This window comes from Monodelphis domestica, chromosome 3, assembly GCF_027887165.1.
Source record: "Monodelphis domestica isolate mMonDom1 chromosome 3, mMonDom1.pri, whole genome shotgun sequence".
In the NCBI taxonomy this organism is placed as follows: domain Eukaryota; kingdom Metazoa; phylum Chordata; class Mammalia; order Didelphimorphia; family Didelphidae; genus Monodelphis; species Monodelphis domestica.
In genome coordinates this window covers 376,431,502-376,450,049 of record NC_077229.1, presented here as the reverse complement: position 1 = coordinate 376,450,049, position 18,548 = coordinate 376,431,502, and the positions used below count along the sequence as shown (strand labels likewise).

Here is an 18,548-nt window from a genome sequence, read left to right as displayed (position 1 = left end):
AAACCAGAGCTTGAAACCAGACCTAGATTCTAAGACCAGTGCCCTTTCTACTATACCATCTTAAATGAGTAGCAATAAAGAGTTTGATTAGACTTTCTAAGTTATCTAGAGATGTAGGAAAATCTTTTTTTTTCCAGTACAAATTTTTTAAATTGACTTTTAGGAGCTGGGTTCACTTTCTTTTATGCTTTCCTTGAAAATGCTTTTTGTCATTTTGTTTCTCAGTAATTCTTAGGAAGAAGGAGGAATTTCCTATTGAACTTTCAGAACTTGATTTCTGATGATCACATCAGACATATATTTTAGGAATATTGGACTCTTTCCTTTTCCCCTTTCTTGGGATGATAACTTTTTCCCATATATACTTTGTGTTTTTCTGCTAGATTTTATTATTTAAGCAGATATGGGCCACTTTTAAAAAACCCATTAGTAAGTATTGACTCCAGCAGAAGAGATGTAAAGACTGACAGTTGGGGTTAAGTGGCTTGCCCAGGATCATACAGCTAGGCAGTGTCTGAGGTCAGATACAAACCCAGTTCCTCCTCTATCCACTGTGCTATCTAGATGCTCCCATGGATCAATTTTATATTTGTGTGTGTGTGTGTATGTATGTGTATATATATATATATATATATAAATTTACACATGTGTGTACATATACAGTTTTAAGATAGTTTAAAAAGCTTTCTTCATAAATTAATTTCTATAATTCCTGCAGTTTCCATAATTGGATCTTAAAGCCTTTCCTTTTGCCATGAGAATTTATTTTAATTAAATAAGCAACTTGCAATGACAAAGCTTTGAAAATATGAAGGATCATCAAAATGCTGAGTATTTTATATCATCTTATAGTTTTATCATTAATTTATATAATTGGCATTGGTAAGTATGTAGCTATATACATGCAGATTGTATGTTAAAATTCTGCATTGCTGGATATGATTGTGGTTGTAGGGATAAAGGATGATTTGCTTGCAAGGAGTTTCACTGCTTCTCTGATTTTATTGATGAATAGGAAGAAAAGATTCATGTAAGAGTTTAATGAAAGGTCCTCAAAAATTCTTTCTAAGAACTTTTTCTATTAGCTGACCTCACATTTTTCCAGGATCATTATACTACTTGGTAATGTTATTTTGACAAGTTTGATCATCCCTATGCCAGGATCAAGTTGATAAGCTATGGTACAGGTGGTGCATGGTATGATTTTGAGTGGTGGAGGGACTGCCAAATTGAGCTTTAGCAAATACTAGGAGTTGAAGTGTCTTGCATACTGCTTTATCTTGTTAGTTCTCTTTTCCCACTTCTAGTTTATGTCTTGTTCTTCCTCTCATTGCTAACTTTGATTACTGGCTACTAGTCCTTGCTAGGATGTTCCAATTACATTTTAAGTTATCCATCCTGGGAATATTTGCATTCCAAAAAAAGACTCATTGATCTTAAAGATGGGGGACCCTGAAACCAAAAGAATGAAGCCATAACTGGAATGGCAGGTGGTATGGTATAATTGACCATTTTTGATGATGGTAGTGGTGGATGAAGTGCCTGCTTGTAATATAAGTTGCTAGTTTAAAGAAAGATGCCCAGTGTGTGTGGATGAGGGAAGAACCTACATCCCTGCTTTTTTGGTTCCCCTTAACTTGAGACAGGACAATCATAATTGCCAGATGATTTTAGCTTCCAAGGGATGAGAATGACATCATGGTTTTAGCCTCACCCTTCCCTCTTGCAGAGGAGAACTTTCAGCTTCCTATCCCCTTTAGGGAAGGAAGTTTTGGCACAGCACCCAAGAAATGTAGAGAATACTATGTTATCAAGTTGACCTGTTGTAACAGAGCTATAAGAATAACTTGTTGTTTTGGGGAGGAAGTTGTTCTCTTGTTCCTTAGATTTCTTAGTGATTTATCTTATTTGAAGGTATATGAGTAACTACTCATCTATGAATAAAATAAAACTATTCATAGAAAGAAAAAAGGAATTTTGGCTTCTGTACTGGTGCTTTCTATCATTTTGAGTATCTTTCCACCTTTCTGACCTCCAGTATGCAACCTGTGTGCAGTGTGTCAGCCCTATCTGGAACTGAGGTTGGAGAAAAAGGACATGAAGGAGCTATCCCTTTCCGAGGGCTTTGGGCTGTCTCACCCTTTAGTGTTTGATCATTTCTCTGATGTTATCTTTTTGAGCTCTTGCTGCTAGCATGAACTACTAGTGATTTCAGGAAAGATAGAGGTAGAATCAAAATGTTAGGGCTGGAATTTGTGCTACTGTGCTTAAGAACAAACTTGAGCCTAATTAGTAGAGACAAAAGATCAACTCACCTTTATACTTTGCTGAGCACTTTCCTCATTATCCCATAAAGCCCAAGTGTAATTTCCCCCATTTTATGTATGAAGAAGTTGAAGCTTAGAGATTTTTTTTTTAATTTGCTTATAGCTACTCAAACAATAAATAGCAAAGCCTAAATTGGGATCCAAGTCATTTGGTTCCAATTCAGTGTATTATTACCATTCCATATTGCCTCTAAATTAGAAAGCTAAAGGAAATTTGGCCTAAAGTCTAATGATGGTAAAAAGCTAAAATACTATATGTCATATCCACAAAGGTTTATATAATTGATATTTGAAAATATTAATGTTGGATTGAGCCAGAAATTGTTTTTTCACTTAACAAATATATTTTGCTTAGGTTACTTTGTTTTGCTAATATTTATTTATTGTTCAACAACCACTTACGTACAAAGCACTATGCTAGGTGTGAAAAACGATTATTAAAATTTGATCCCTATTATGTAGTTTACTGCCTAATGGGAAATGTAATGTATACAAGCAGAACTGCTATTTGACATTAGAGGGGGGGGGGGGGGGAAATGATTTCCAACTGATTGGCACAGGGAAGTTTTCATAGAAGAATGGATTTTTGAGCTAGGTCTTAAAGAATGGGTGGCATTTTCTAAGATGAAGATGAGACATGAGGGAGATTTTTTATTTTTTATTTTTATTTTTTAATTAATTTACTTTTCTAGAATATTTTTCCATGGTTAAATGATTCATGGTTTTTCCTACTATTCTCACCCCCCCCCCCAATCTGACAAGCAATTCCACTGGGTTATACATGTATCATTGTTTAAAATCTTTTTCATATTATTCATATTTACAATAGAGTGATCTTTTTTATTCTCTCTTTTTTAAAAATTTAGAATATTTTCCATGGTTACATGATAAATGATTTTTCCTACTCCTTTTCCCTCCCCCCATCCCAGAACTGACAAGCAGTTCCACTGGGTTATAAATATATCACTGTTCATGTTATTATTCATATTTGCAATAGAGTGATCTTTTAACATCAAAACCCCAATCGTATACCCATTGAACCATGTGAACAATCATATGTTTTTCTTTTGTGTTAATACTCCCACAATTCTTCCTCTGAATGTGGATAGCATTCTTTCTCATAAGTCCCTCAGAATTGTCCTGGATCATTGCATTGCTACTAGTAGAGAAATCCATTATATTTGATTGTGCCACAGTTTATCAGTCTCTGTGTATAAGTTCTTCTGGTTCTGCTCCTTTCCCTCTGCATCAACTCCTGGAGGTTTTTCCAGGTCACATGGAAATCCTCCAGTTCATTATTCCTTTCAGCACAATAGTATTCCATCTCCATCAGATACCACAATTGTTCAGCCATTTTCCAATCTATGGACACCCATGAGAGAGATTTTTTTAAAGCATGAATGTGAGTAGAGACACAGAGAGGAAAGTTTTGACATATAGGGTAACACACAGGACAGGTAAAAAGAAATAGTCCCAAATAAGACTGAAAAAGTAGGAAGGCTCATCAGGCTGTGAAGTCATTGAATGCTAATCTAGGCTAAGGAATTCAGACTACATTTAATAAGCTATTAAAGGTTTTTGGGGACAGGAATGGCATTATCAGAACTTTGCAAAAATTGGCATTTTATGAAGGAGGGATTGGAAGTTGGAGAGATTAGAAGCTAATAGAACAAGTAAATTCCTGTTCTAGTTCAGGAAAGTAGTGAGGGACTAGATTAGTGTGGTGATGATGTGCATGGCATTGTGGGAAGCCCAGTGGATGTGACTTGGTTATTGGTTAAAGGAGATAAGGGAATAAAAACTGATAGGGAAGTTTTAACCATGGGGTGTTATAAGTGACAGAAGTAGGAAAAGTTAGAAGGAGTCCCTCTGGGGGGGAAAGATAAGGTCGGTTTTAGACACTTCTAATCAGTTGTCACATCTTGCTATTCCTACTTCTTTTTGTTTGTTGTTGTTTTTTAAACCCATACCTTCTATCTAGTATTGATTCTAAGACAGAAGAGCTGCAAAGACTAGGCAATTGGAGTTAAGTGACTTGCCTAAGATCACACAGCTAGGAAGTGTTTGATGTCAGATTTGAACCCAAGTACTCCTGATTTAAGGCCTTGTGCTATACACTGTGCTACCTAGCTGCACCAATGTTGTTCCTACTTCTTCACCATCACTCATTCAAGTCCACATCCTCTAAATCAATACATTTACAGCAAGTAAATGGTTTTGGGCCCTATTGTCTCTTATCTAGATTATTGCAATAGGTTCCCAATTGACTTTCCTGTCTCCCAAACTTTTCCAAACTCTCCAAAACTCCCCAGTTTATTCCTTACTTCCATTCCATAAGCTGTAATGAATCCCTATCACTTCCAGGACCAATTATAAAATCTTTGGGGTCCAAAGGCCTTTATAACCTAGCCTCCTCCTTAACCTACCTTTCCAGTATTCTTATAGCTAGCTCCCATTCCTGATACACTATAAACCAGTGACACTGGCCTGTTTGCTATTCTTCCCACAAGACACTCCATCTCTGGTCTTTGTATTTTCACTCTGGGCATTAATTCTAAACCTGGAATTCTCTCTCATCCTTGCTGCCTGACCATCCTTGCTTCCTTCAAGTCCCAGATAAAATCCCACCTTCTACAAAGAAGCCTTTCCCAGTCATCCTTAATATTAGTGCCTTCTCTCTGTTGATTATCTCCAATTTATCTCAAATATAGTCTATTGGTAAATACAGTTGTCCCTTCCACATCATTGAGGTTTAGGGGCACAGTGCCCCCACAATCTGGATAATCTGCATGAAATTTTTTGGCCTTCCCTTTGTACCAGAGAAGAAATCTGAATTTTTTTTTCTTTTTCTTTTATGGGATGTTTATAGTATCTTCTTGTAAATTTTGAGTTTACTATGCATTTCTGAGTGTCTAAACTTTTTCTGTTGTCTGCAGCTTCCTAAAAAATCCCCCAAAATTCCCATTTAATTTCTTATGCTGATTGGCAATATAGTGAAACTGAGGGGGAAAGTTGGATAACTGTAGTTTCCAAGACTACCCAAGCACACTCTGAGCTCTTCCTGGGCCAGGACCAGTTTTGTTTGTTTTTGTTTTTGCCTTTCATTGTTTCCCTGGTGCTTAGCATAATGCCTGACTATTAAAGGGGGAGCTAGGTGGCTCAGCCAGTAGAAGGTTGGGCCTGGAATCTGAAAGATCTGAGTTAAAATCTTGTCTGTTATTTATGAGCTGTGAGACTGGGCAAGTAATTTAACCTCTGCCTACCACTCCAGTGTCTTTGCCAAGAAAACCCCATGGACAGCATTAGTCCATAGGGTCCTGAAGAGTCAGACACAAGTGAATAACTGACCAGCAACTGGTATGTAGTAGATGTTGAATAAATGTTTATTGACCTCATAACTAATCATATTGTAACCTAAGTGATTTTCATAAAATGCACATTTGACCATAATCACCTCTGTCCTCAGTCAACTCCATTGGCTTCCTATTAATGGTTAGAATATTAACTTATCTCAGTTTTAAAAAAAAACCCATCATCAACTTTTTAATCTTTTGACATAATACTTTCCCTCTGTGCTTTTCAAACCAGCCAAACTGGCCTTTATATTCCTCACAAATGTTATTTCTTTGCCTTTGTACTGCTCTTCCCTTCCTTCCTCTTTGCCTTAAATGCATATCTTTCTCACCTGTATCTCAGAGTCCCTCTCTTACTTTCAGAACCTACATATAGGCTCTCTTTCAGACCTTCAACTGCTGGTGCCCTTTTCTACCAAATTACTTTGTATTTAATTATTTTGTTTTTGTTTAAATTCTGTATATATGTATTGGCTTTCTTTCCCATTTAAGATATTTGCAAATAGAGGTTGTTTCATTCTTTGTATTTGTATCTATAGTCCCTGGCTTATAATAGATCCTTAGTATAAAAACTTGTTAATAAGTTTTGGAGGTGTTAGTAGAACATCCAGGTGGAGATACCCAGCAGGCAAGTGGTAATGTGACTTGAGCATAGGAGAACAAATACATATTTGGGAATTCTCTACAGAGATGTTGTTACTATGGACATATGTAAGGTTACTTAGGGAGACTGAAGAATTTAAATCAATAAATACTCAATAAATAATATTACACAAACAAAAAAACAGTCTAACAAAGAATGGGGAAAAAACAGGAATAGCATTTTGGATTGCTAGATGCTGAAGAAAGGTCAAGGAGGATGAGGAATGAAGACATGTTATTAAGAAAGAAGGCTATTGGTAATTTTTGAAAGAACAAGATTAGTAAATAAGAGTAGGAACAAAAGCCAGAATACAAGGAATTGGGCATATTTTCCCTCACAACTAATACAGTATTAGGTAGAAAAAACTCTTGTGATGATGCTGGTGGCTTTTATCATTTCAGTTGATTTTGGATAGAGGTGGAATCTTGTGTATACTTCGAGATTCGTCATTTTTTATTATCCCTTTTATGTAATTTATGTAGTTGAATATATCAGCTTATTCAATATTATGAATTTATTGTGATTCTCATCTTTAACTTAAAGGAGAAATATGGAAATATTTTTAAATAAAAGCTAGTTTATTTAGATTTTTAAATGTTGAAAAATTTAATTATAATTCTAAAATAATGTTACTTTTTTAGAAGGGATAAGTTATGGATTTGAGCATTGAAAATTATTTGCTTCATGATTCTAAAAAAAAGTTCAATTCAGTCTTGCAAATTAGCGTGCCCCACATTAAAGTACTCCAAATAAATTCATATTTAATTTAATGCTTATTTTTTAAAAATTATGTGTTCATTGGAATTTATTTTTTTGTAATTTGTATTTTTTAAAACCTCTTCTGTCAGTATCAACTCTTAAGAGAGGAAAGTAGCAGGTAGGCAGTCAGGGTTAAGTAAGTTGTCTAGAGGCACACTAAGGTAGTTGATTTGTGAATCATATGGAACCATGAAATCACAAAATCTCAAGAGTTCATTTAAATGCAGCTGTTACTTTCCCTGGGATTCTTAAAACTTGTCTGACTAAGTGGTTATCCATTCTCTGCTTGAAGACTTCTAATAAGGAAATCATTCCCTGCCTGGATAGCCCATTACACTTAGGGGCAGATTTATTGCTAGAAAGATTTTCCTTATATCTAGCTGAAGTTTGCCTTTCTATTGACTTCTGTCGGTTGTTCCTAGCTGTGCCCTTTGGGGCTAAGCTAGATTATATTAGAACTGTTTAGACATTAGAATTATGTTGCCTGTCTTAAGTCTTCTCTGCTATAGGTTATCCATTTCTAGTTTCTTCAATTTATCTTCATCTAACATGGGTTTTAGTCCTCTTATTAATCTGTTCACACTCTACTACATATGTCCATTTTGTCAGTAATTTTAAAATGTAATTTTCCTCATAACTGAATAAGATACTCTAGATATGGTTTACCTCGAACACAGTTATGTTCTGGATACTGTACTTCCCTTAATTAATATAGCCTGAGGGCAGCTGGGTTGCTCAGTGGATTGAGAGCCAGGCTTAGAGATGGGAGATCCTAGGTTCAAATTTGGCCTCAGACACTTTCCAGCTGTGTGACCCTGGGCAAGTCACTTAACCCCCATTGCCTAGCCCTTACCACTTTTCTGCCTTGGAACCAATACACAGAATTGATTCAATATGGAAGGTAAGGGTTTAAAAAAAATTAATATAGCCTATTTGGTAAACTTGACTCATTGAACTTTCTAGCCAATAAATCCCTCAGGTCTTTTTTTATGTGATCTCTGCCATACCTCACTCAGCTGTTAGATGAAAAGTTAGTTTGAACCTAAATGCAAGACTTTAACCTTATTAAATTTTACCTTATTAATTTGACTCAGCCTTGTAGATTGTAAGGATATGTCCACAGCTTTGGGTCATTTTTCAAATTGGACAAATATTCCTTGTGTGCCTTTACCCAAGTCATTGATAAAAATGTTAACAATAGTGTAGGGCCAAATAGAGATCGTTGGACACCCTTCCAGCTGACATCAAAGTGAATGCTCTTTAGATTTAGCCATTCAAGAATCTTCTATCTCTTTTTGAACATTGGAACATTTGTTCATGTTCCCTTTGCATCCAGATTTTTTTTACCCCATGTCTTTTGTCTTAGGATCAATACTAGGTATTGGTTCCAGGATAGAAGAGTGGCAAGAGCTAAGCAATGGGGGTTAAGTCACTTGCCCAGGGCCATACAGCGAGGAAGTATTTTAGGTCAAATTTGAACCCAGGACTTTCTGTTTCTAGGCCTGGCTTTCAATCCTACATCCCTATTTCTTATTTTTTTTTTAATTTAAATTTTCTTTTTTTCAATTAAGCATTTTTTTATGTCTCCCATCTGCCTCCTACCCATTTTAAGAAGAAGGGGAAAAAAAGAAAAACAAAATCCTTGTAACACAATTAAGCAAAACAAAATTCCCAAACTGGCAGTGTTCAAGAATGTGTTTCATTCTACATATTGAGCCCATCATCTCATCATCTCTGTGTTAGGATATGGATAGTATTCTTCCATAATCTGTCCTCTGGAATTGTGGTTGATCATTGCATAAGACTTCCTAAATCTTTCAAAATCTGTTATCTTTACAGCATTATTTCATTGTTTTTCTGGTTCTGCTCACTTAACTATCAGTTTTTCCCCACACTGCAGTCATTTTTGTTTGTGCTGTTAGAATTTAATTAAGAGCATCCTATCTGCTTTTCCAAGACCAACTGCTCCTATGAAATTTTTAGGAAATTGGAGTCTGTGTCTCTTTACTTGGAGTTTTTTGAAATCTCCTAAATTTAGGCTCTATCTAGATTGTACAAAGAATGCCTACCATTCCCCTCCTAATCTGTTATGAACCTTTGGTGTTATGGCTATTTCCTCTCATGGTTCCTGTGATTTCTACTTCAGAAAGTAGTTCCTTCTTTGTGGTAAGTCAGATCTAGAATAGTAGTTCCCTGCCTCACTTCCTCTACCTTTTTAAAAAATGAAGTTATTATTAAAACATGTAAAAATCTTGCTGCTTTTCTTTTAGCTACAAGAAAGCTACAATATATGTCCAGATAGTTGAAGTCTTCTATCTTTGTTCTATCTCTTTGCAAATTTTGCAATTTTTTATGAAGGCTTCCATTTTTCCTTCTGACCTGGTGGTCTGTAGTATGCTTCATAATATAAATTTTATTTTTCCCTTTTCAGTCAGTTCTATACACTTTGCTTTTCCTTTCATTTCATGGCTTTTCTCATATGAATCCTTTTGTATATAATGCTTTTATACTGCCTCTTTTACTAATATTTTATTTCTTTTGAACATGATATACCTCTTTTCTTCCATATTCCATTCATGGATCACATCTTAGCAAGTCTCAAAAATACCCACAAGATGGAGTCTATAGATATGTACTTATGTGTTTTCAAACCTATTGGAAGAGAGGAATTGGGCTTGGGGGTATGTTAGTAAGGTTCTGTGGAGATATTTGGAGTGTGATTATGAAGGTCAAGGAAGTTTTTCCAGGTGCAAAATTACGTTTTGCTTATATTTGCTTTTGATCTCCCTGTTTTTATTTTATGCTATAATTTGACTTATTTTGTAATCAAAGTGACCCCTTTCCACTTCCACTCACTCTTAACCTCAAACTGGCAGTGTTACCAAAGAAAAGGTTTTTTTTATTCAGATTATCTCCATCTTCCTGCCTCTCTTCCCCTATGCTTTTTTGTCTGTTAAGGATATTCTTTTAACTTGAATATTACTTATTTCCTCCTAAGTTTATACATACTAAAATTTTACAATTATGTATCTTGCTGATTGGTTGTGATATTCAGTAATAATTCAATCCAGATGTACCCTTCTCCTGGTAAATATGTACCTTTGGAGTAATTTTAATTGCATGCTATAATAAAGATATATTAAAATTTTCTTGTGCTATTTGGTGGGCATGAGAATTAGCATATGCCTAAGACCTAAGAGAAATACATCATCAGGTGCTGAGATTTTTCAATAAACCCTGCTCATTTATACCCATTAATTTTGCTTCCTTTTTAGGGAGTATCTCCCACTATCTTTATTATTCTCCATTCTCATTTTCCTCACATCTGAAAATGGATATCATTTTCAATCACTCTTTGAAATTATCTTTATTCCATCTTGTTAGGTGTTCATGGAGACTCACGTGACTGTTCAGTGATGGGAACTTGTTTCTGTTCAGTCATCCTGCATGTGACCCTGATAATGCAATTTGGTTAGCACCTAATTTTAAAGAACACATCTGCATGGTAGTACAGAATTATCTTGGAATGGTATCTTTAATCATATGAAAGAAAGATGGCTCTGCATTTTGAATATTTTTGAAACAGTTTAAAGAGGTATTTTTTATATTAAGGATTATTATTATTATTTTTTAAACAGTGTCATGTCTTCCCAGAGCCACTTATAAGTGAGTAAAGGGAGGCATGGGTGCTTTTTATTTTATTGCTTTGACTCTGGCATGTACTCTGGAGACAACATTATACCTTATACTTAAAATCTTCCTAGAGCCTTTGTCCTTGGAAAGTACCCTTCTTCCCCTTAACTTTTGAATGTAAAGTGGTTTTCTTTAATATCTCTTATTATATTATGAAAGTGAAAAGTTACTTTTACTTAGAAGCAAATTAAGAAAGAGGAGAGGTAGCTAAAAAATCTCTTTCCTGTTTTGCTCCATTGAATGTGACAAAATATGCAACAAAGACAGATTGTCATGTAACCTAACATTTAATCAAGTATCTGTTATGTTCAAAGTTTCATGCTAAGTTCTTTGATAGATGGATAAGACCTGAACATCATACTTGAGTAATTCAGGGATCTATCATTTTACCTGTGTGGCACTCTCTCCTGTGCAAATCAGAGTGCTTACAACTGCATAAGTGTTCTTTATGAGTTACTCTGAACAAAAATTGGATCACCCTGTGGCCATCTTGATAATAAGTTTCTCCTAATTTTAGGTTGGCCAGTCTTTTGAAGGCATACTGAGTCTGGCCCAAAGATTTCCTAGATTAGGCAAGACCTGCTACAGCCTGTGCTATCAAAGACTTAGAAAGAACCTAGTCACTTTAATTATTGGATGGAATATTGGATTAGAGAGTGCAGTACTGGTAAATTATCAAAGTATGTTATAAACTCAATGAGAGAGATGGTGTTCAGAAAGATCACTATAAATGAAGGCTTATGATACAACAAACATTTATAAAGGAAACCAATTCTTCCTGATCCCCTTCCCTAATGTCTTAATCTCTAGACATGTCTTCTTGATCTTCATGGTGGCTTTGTCTTTGTCTGCATTTGTCACTGTCTGCAAACTGTCACAGGGTCTTAGGAGTTTTCAGGAACCTCAGAAGCCATCTTATCCTAATCAGATCAGAACAAGAATCTCGTCTGTAATATATGGGACAAATTCCAATGAAGGAGAAGCTACCATTTTCAATTTTTCCTTACTTTGAGTCTAAAACTGTGTCTCTGCAACTTGTAGCCCTTGTTTCTACTTCTACTTTTTGGAACCATGCATCTATCTCCTCAGTTTCAGCCTTGTATCACCATCTGCCTGCTGTACATTTCCACCAAAATACCCCATAAACTTTACAAATTCAAAATGTCCAAAGTGGAACTCTAGTTCCTTCCTTCTCAATCTATTCCTTCTCCTAATTTTCCTCTTATTATTTAGAACATGATCATCCATCTCATCACCTAGGTTCATTCTTTATTCTCCTTCACATATTCTGTCTGTCCAATCTACTGAGTATTATCATTTTTAACTCCAAAACATCTCTCTCTCCCTCCCGTCCCCTGCTGTTCATCCCCATGGTCACCACCTCTTTAGATCTTAGATCCTCTTTACTTGTTCTCTGGATTAGTGCCATAGCCTTCTAATTGATATCCATATCTCCAGCCTTTCCCCCCTCCACTCTGCCCTCAAATAGCGGCTATATTAATGTACTTAAAGCACAGAAAAGAATGTATTGTTACCTTGCTCTCTTTATGCTAAAAAAAACAAACAAACAACTTTCCTTTCCCTTTCTAATAATTTTATCTCCTATCTCTGCATCCTTTGTATAGGTTGTGTCCCATATCTGGAATGTTTTCCCCTTCACCTCCATCTTCTGGAATCCCTAGATCCCTTTATTAAAAGTTATGGCTCAAATGCTATTTCCTACAATAGATCTTTTCTGATTTCCCTCCAGTTGGTGGTGCTCTTTCCTTTCCCACTTCCTTAAAAATTACACTTATTTTTTTGTATGTGTTTTGAATCTGTTTCTGTGAGATGTTGCTTCTACTCTTCAGAATGTAAACTTGAGGGCTGGGGCTATTCTATTTTTGTCTTTGTATCCTGAGTGCCTGGCATATGAGCACATCAAAACTTTTATGGAATTGTGAATTCTGTGTAGAAAGATTGGGCACTTGGAAAGAATGTATGGTTTTAGTAATATGTAATTACTACCCTCAAGGAACTCACTGCTGAATATGAATGAAGACACCAACACAAGAGACTGTAATATGAAGTATTATTAGAGTATAAGAATTGCCCAACCCATTATCTATTGGACCACCTCACTGCCTTCAGTAATGGCACTTAAGATAAAATGCAAGAACTAGAAAATTTTTAATGTGTTTTTAAAATGTCAACAGTACTACATATTAATAAAAAGGAAACGTGTTTAAAATGTCTTATTTGGTGTTCTTTCAGGGAGGAGGACATGTATCGTGCTGAAGATGAAATAGAAAAGGAAAAAGAATTACTGGTACATGAAAGAGGGTTATCAGGTACGTCTGGGGTTTTATCCCTACATAGCATTTAATATGTTATAGGACAGATTATAATAAAATTCACGTCTAGCTTCACAAAGCACTTATATATGTGCATGTATGTGTGTATATAAAACTCCATTAGATTGGGAACTCCTTCAGGAGCCTTTTTTTTTTTTGGCCTTTCTTTGTAGCCAAGCATTTAGCATAGTGCCTGGTACATAACCAGTCCTTAATAAATGTTCACTGACTGACTGAGTGAACAGTAACACTAATAGCTGGTATTTTAAAAATACTTAAGGTTTGCACAGTGCTTCACAAATATAGTCTCATTTTGTCCTCATAATAGCCTGAGAAAGTTGGTTTATTATTCTCTCCATTTTACAGATAAGGAAACCAAGGCTGAAAGAGGTTAATCAACTTGCCCTGAGTCCTATAGATAGTAATTGTCTGAGGTTATATGTGAACTCAGATCTTCCTGAATTCAAATAAGGCACTTTTATCCACTGTGCAGTCTACTAATCTCTACAATAATAACTGTCACATTTTTCATATTTCAATTATTATTGTGATATTTGATTTCATTTGATGAGCAATTGAAGGTGTCAGGTAAAAGAGTGCTTCCATGAGAAATTTTAATTTGAGTGTCTGTATTTTCTAGATTCCTTAAATTCACTTCATTTATCATTAGTTGAAGGCAACTTTGTCTCAATTATGCATTTAATTTTATCTCAGTAGCATAAGAGAAGAATACATTGTTTCAATTATATATTTGAACATCATAGCCAGTCCATTTATTTGTACACATTTTGTTTTTTAAATTTGAGGAATTTTCAAGAAGGAAGTCTTTTGTGCATAAAATGCATGATGTAATCAGGCTGTTCATTGTTCCATGATTTTTTTTAAACCATGGGTCCATACTTACATCTCCAAGACATGGATCTAAACTTGTTCCCTGATCCGTGTGATCTCAAAGCCACCTCACCTCTTCTGTGATCACTGGCAGAGCTCCCAGTTGGATAAGATGAGGTGGTTCCATGTCCTACTCACTGGCTTCAGTCAGATATACAGACAGTGGCAGGGGGACATGTAGGCACTGCTTCTGTGCATCATCAGCAGCCCCAGAAGCAACAGTAGATAATGGCAAGAACCATGTGAAGAAGGATGAAGGAAGGCAGCTCACTTATAGATGTTTTAGCCAGTTCTGTGATTTAGGGAAGAATCTGAGGGATTTTTCCTCCTTTGGTTCCGGACATAACCTTAAGCTTTAGGTATGCTGTAAATAACCTGTCATAATGAGACATATTGATCTCCCTGTTGCATTATGAAACTTTAATCTGCTTTGCTTTTGTGAACCATGTATATACAGGGTGTGATTATAAAGCAAGAAAATGTTACTGATTTGTACACAGGGTGTCCCAAAAGTCTTAGTGCTGTTTTAAAGTTTAAATGGTTTAATAGCTTGCAGGGGTCCCCAAACATTAAACAGGGGGCCAGCTCACTGTCCCTCAGACCACTGGAGGACCGGACTATAAAAAAAAACTGAACAAATCTGTATACCACTGTCTGGGATAGTGGTGACTGTAGTGCTGGCTGTGATGGGCCTGTCACACCTTGTACAGACCCATCACCACCACCGCTATACCAGGCAGTAGTATACACAGTGCGGAATCCCCTCCCCCAGATCGCCACTCACCATGCTGACATCTTCCATTGTGCAGCCACATAATCCTTTGAGCGGCACCTCGTTCTCATTCAGTTACTCTCAGAACAAGGCACCACACAAAGGATGATGTCACCGGAAGTAGTACTGTACATGAACGATGCTGCACTTTGAGGCACTGCCACATATAGTACTCCAGGAGCACAGGATGCAAATGTATGAAAGAGGTGCCCCTTTTGGAAGTGCAGTGGTGGCCAGATAAATGGCCTCAGGGAGCCGCAGTTTGGGGACCCCTGGCTTAAATGCTTCCTTTACTGTAGTCTACTGCCAGATCTGGAGTCCATCTTTTCAAGAATTTAATTTTAAGAATTCTGATACTAGCTTTAATAATTCTCATGATGCTATTCAGAAATCCTTTATGTCATAAAGTTTATGAAATGGATGCAACAAATATTCATGGCAGAATTCCCCTTCTGGGAAAAGGAAAACAATGCCATTTTGTTAAAAGAGTGAATTTGTTGCCTTTGTTATAAGATTCCTACTTTGTTTTATGTTTTCTTGATTATTATTGTTTTATATTTGTTCCTTAACAGAGCCCAAGTTAAGTGTGGCCCCTGAAATGGATATCATGGACTATTGCAAAAAAGAGTGGAGAGGGAATACCCAAATGGCAAAACGGATGAAAAAGGTGTGATTAAAAATTAAGCACATGTGCATGCATGCATACATGCATATGCGAGCGTATGCTGTGTGTGTGTGTATGCATTTTAGTGTATACTTTCATTGATGGCCATGTAGCCCTTTCTGTTTTCAGAAGTCTTTTAAGGTAATAGTTACTAGGTTATTTCTGAGAATCTGAGGATATTGTCTTGATTTTAGAGGTGAGAAAATAGTCCAAGGAAATATATAAGGAACTTGTTCCTTGTATTCTGAATATATAGTTGGTACCAACTCATCAGGCTGCTTCTAGTTTATAGAATAATTGTTGTTTTATTGAAAGATTAATTTCTAATTTTAGGTTAAATCATCCTGAGGATACTGCTTTTCTCTGTGGTTTAGGGCTTAGCAAGAAAGGGACACCCTGCTCTGTTAGTGTGATATTAAGGGATATGACCAGCCTGATTTATATTCCTGGGCTTTGAGAAAGTTATGGGATCCCATCAGCTTTGAGAGGACCTCTTATAGGCTAGTCTTAGATATCTAGGGAATTCCCCTTGCTTCACTTGCTTTTCTCTTCAAGGATCTAATCATTATTAGGAACCCCATGGAACATGAACTAGATACTGCAGGTCCTTCCTTAAAGTAACTAGGAATGAGAATTGGAGAGGCTCAGGGCCTGCCTCCCATTTCTCCTTTTGGAAGGTAGTTATTACTCAAAGAGAAATAGTGGCTTAAGCCTGAAAAATGCATTTCTTATGACTGCCAGTTTGGAGAGTTCTCAATTACCCAGAATTGTAGGGTAAGGGTAGGTATTCCTTATATCCTGGTACTGTTTTGATGCATTATGTCAATTCAATTTCAATTGAGTAAGTATTGGTGGACATTTTCTGTGTGCCCAGTTCTTGACACTGTGGAAGATAAAAAAAAAATAGTATAGAACATAGTCCTGCCCTCAGAGGAGCTTATTGTCTGGTTGGGTGCCATATTATAGGACTGCTCCTTATCCCATCGTTAGAGAAGAGCCACTGACTGCTGGCCACAGAGAGCTAGTTGTCTTGAGAAATAGTTGGTATGTTTTCCCTTGTTATTGTTAGATGATACAGCTCAGCATCAGTTACATAAAAACAAAACTAGTGCTTGGCAGGCTTCTTGCACCATTGAAATGGTGTCCTAAATGATTCTTTCTGACTTAACTGTCTGCTAAATTACTTGAGTAGAGGGCAGAATGTATTTTGGAACTAACACAGCAGGATGCAGTTCTTTTTAAAATTGGACACTTAATGGGCCATATGAAGTTTCTTTCCAGATATGACAATCAATTGCTAACATATGCTCTAACATTTTTTTTCCTGGATAAAATAGTTTCTTCCATGCTAGAACTCTGAGGTTTTAGCCAAATTTGTGCTAAATGCTTGAGAAGATTCAAAGCCTGTTTCTATAAGGAGAGAATTTTAGTTTTATCTGTAGGCACCCCTGTTGCCCCACACTCAGCTGAAGTGAATTGGTTTTCCTCTCTGGGCAAGAATACAAATCTAACTCTTAAAACTTTGAGAGCAGATGGAGAATTTTTTTTCTTGCTGCACACCTGCATATCTAAAGCCTATGACTCCAGGTTTAATCAATAGCATAAATATCTGCACCATAGGACTTGTTAGAGAGAATAGAGTTTTAAGCAGACTTTATGTGCCATGGATGTAATTGAGAATCTGATACTTGAGACAGGCAGCTTAATGGATACATAAAGTGGCCATTTAAAAAGATTTTCTGAACTATAACCTTGCATAAATTTAAATGATCAGAAAGCAAATATCTGGACCATATTTATGTAGCCTCCCCTAAAGAAATGACTTTGCTGAGTTCTGGTTTGATTTCATGTCCTCTAACTTTAGAGAGGGGCAGAGAATGCTAGGACTGGAAAGCACTTCACAGTGGCCATCTGGTCTTCCATCTTTATCTTACAGAGGAAGAAAATGGAGTCTAGAGATGGCAGCTTGGCCAGTCACCCATATTTTTATTAGTGAATTAAGGGCTAGAACTCAGGTCACCTGACTCCTAGCCAGAGGCCATTTGTTCTTCATTTCTTCCCAGTGTTCCTTTGGACTGTCTCCTCTGCTTTTCACATACTGTATTTGAGGATCTTGTCCATCATGCTCCCCGGTGTTCTTTGTATGAGAACTCAAGCAATAAACTAACCCTTGAATTAAGTTCTTGAAAACATTTGATTTCTACAGGTGAATTTGTTTGCTTTCTTTGATCAGATTTTGAAAACCATATCACCAAGCAGGAAACTCAGTTCTCCTTGCCTGGTAATGCCTTTTCACTACAATTTAAATGTCACTTTATCATGAAGTCTCCTATGGATCCCTAATAACAACTTTTCTCTTTTTGCCTTCACATACATAGCTTTTTGTTTTGGAAACTTCTTAATAGACTAAACTCCATAAGGGATTGTCTTCTCAGCACCTGGCACAGTTGTATACCAGAAGTGCTTTAAAATGTTTATTGAATTGGGTGGGGGTGGGGATCATGTTGTAGTTTTTTGATAAAAGTACTTGAATTCTCTATAGGGATGATTAGACCAAATGTTCTTTTGGGGGGAGATTTGGTTATTTAAAGAACAGCTGTGAGTTTTGAGACCTGAGATGAATTTTTTTTCCTAAGTGAATAAAACTTTCTAAGCCACATGAACTTAGTAATGGCTATATTGGTTTCTTTGACAATTTCACAGGGCTATGAAGAAGTTTCTCAGAAATTTACCTCTATAAGGAGAGTCCGAGGTGATAATTACTGTGCTCTCAGGGCAACCTTGTTCCAGGCAATGAGCCAAGCAACTGATCTTCCTATTTGGCTCAAAAATCAGGATATTATGCTGGTATGTTTAAGATTTGCTCTTATAAAAATTTAAAATATTTAGAAATATTATACATCTTGAACTTTAAATACTTTCAAATATTAAATGCTTTTTTTTTTTCTTTTCAGAAAATCATCTTTTTCGGGGGCAGCTGGGTAGCTCAGTGGATTGAGAACCAGACCTAGAGACGGGAGGTCCTAGGTTCAAATCTGGCCTCAGCCACTTCCTAGCTGTGTGACCCTGGGCAAGTTACTTAACCCCCATTGCCTAGCCCTTACCACTCTTCT

General features: G+C 36.3%; 1 protein-coding gene across 4 annotated transcripts in view; it reads left to right on the top strand.

Moving 5' to 3' along the window:
• The window catches only part of OTULIN (OTU deubiquitinase with linear linkage specificity), a 59,440-nt gene that overhangs the window by 3,594 nt on the left and 37,298 nt on the right, over positions 1–18,548 (top strand). For 2 of the 4 annotated variants that reach the window (XM_007486830.3, XM_056824280.1), the window contains exons 2-4: positions 13,029–13,105; positions 15,344–15,438; positions 18,139–18,282. In XM_007486830.3, the coding sequence (XP_007486892.1) occupies positions 13,029–13,105; positions 15,344–15,438; positions 18,139–18,282 (316 nt within the window). The remainder of the gene's footprint in view (positions 1–13,028; positions 13,106–15,343; positions 15,439–18,138; positions 18,283–18,548) is intronic. The other 2 variants (XM_056824281.1, XM_007486832.3) reach the window with 2 other exon arrangements.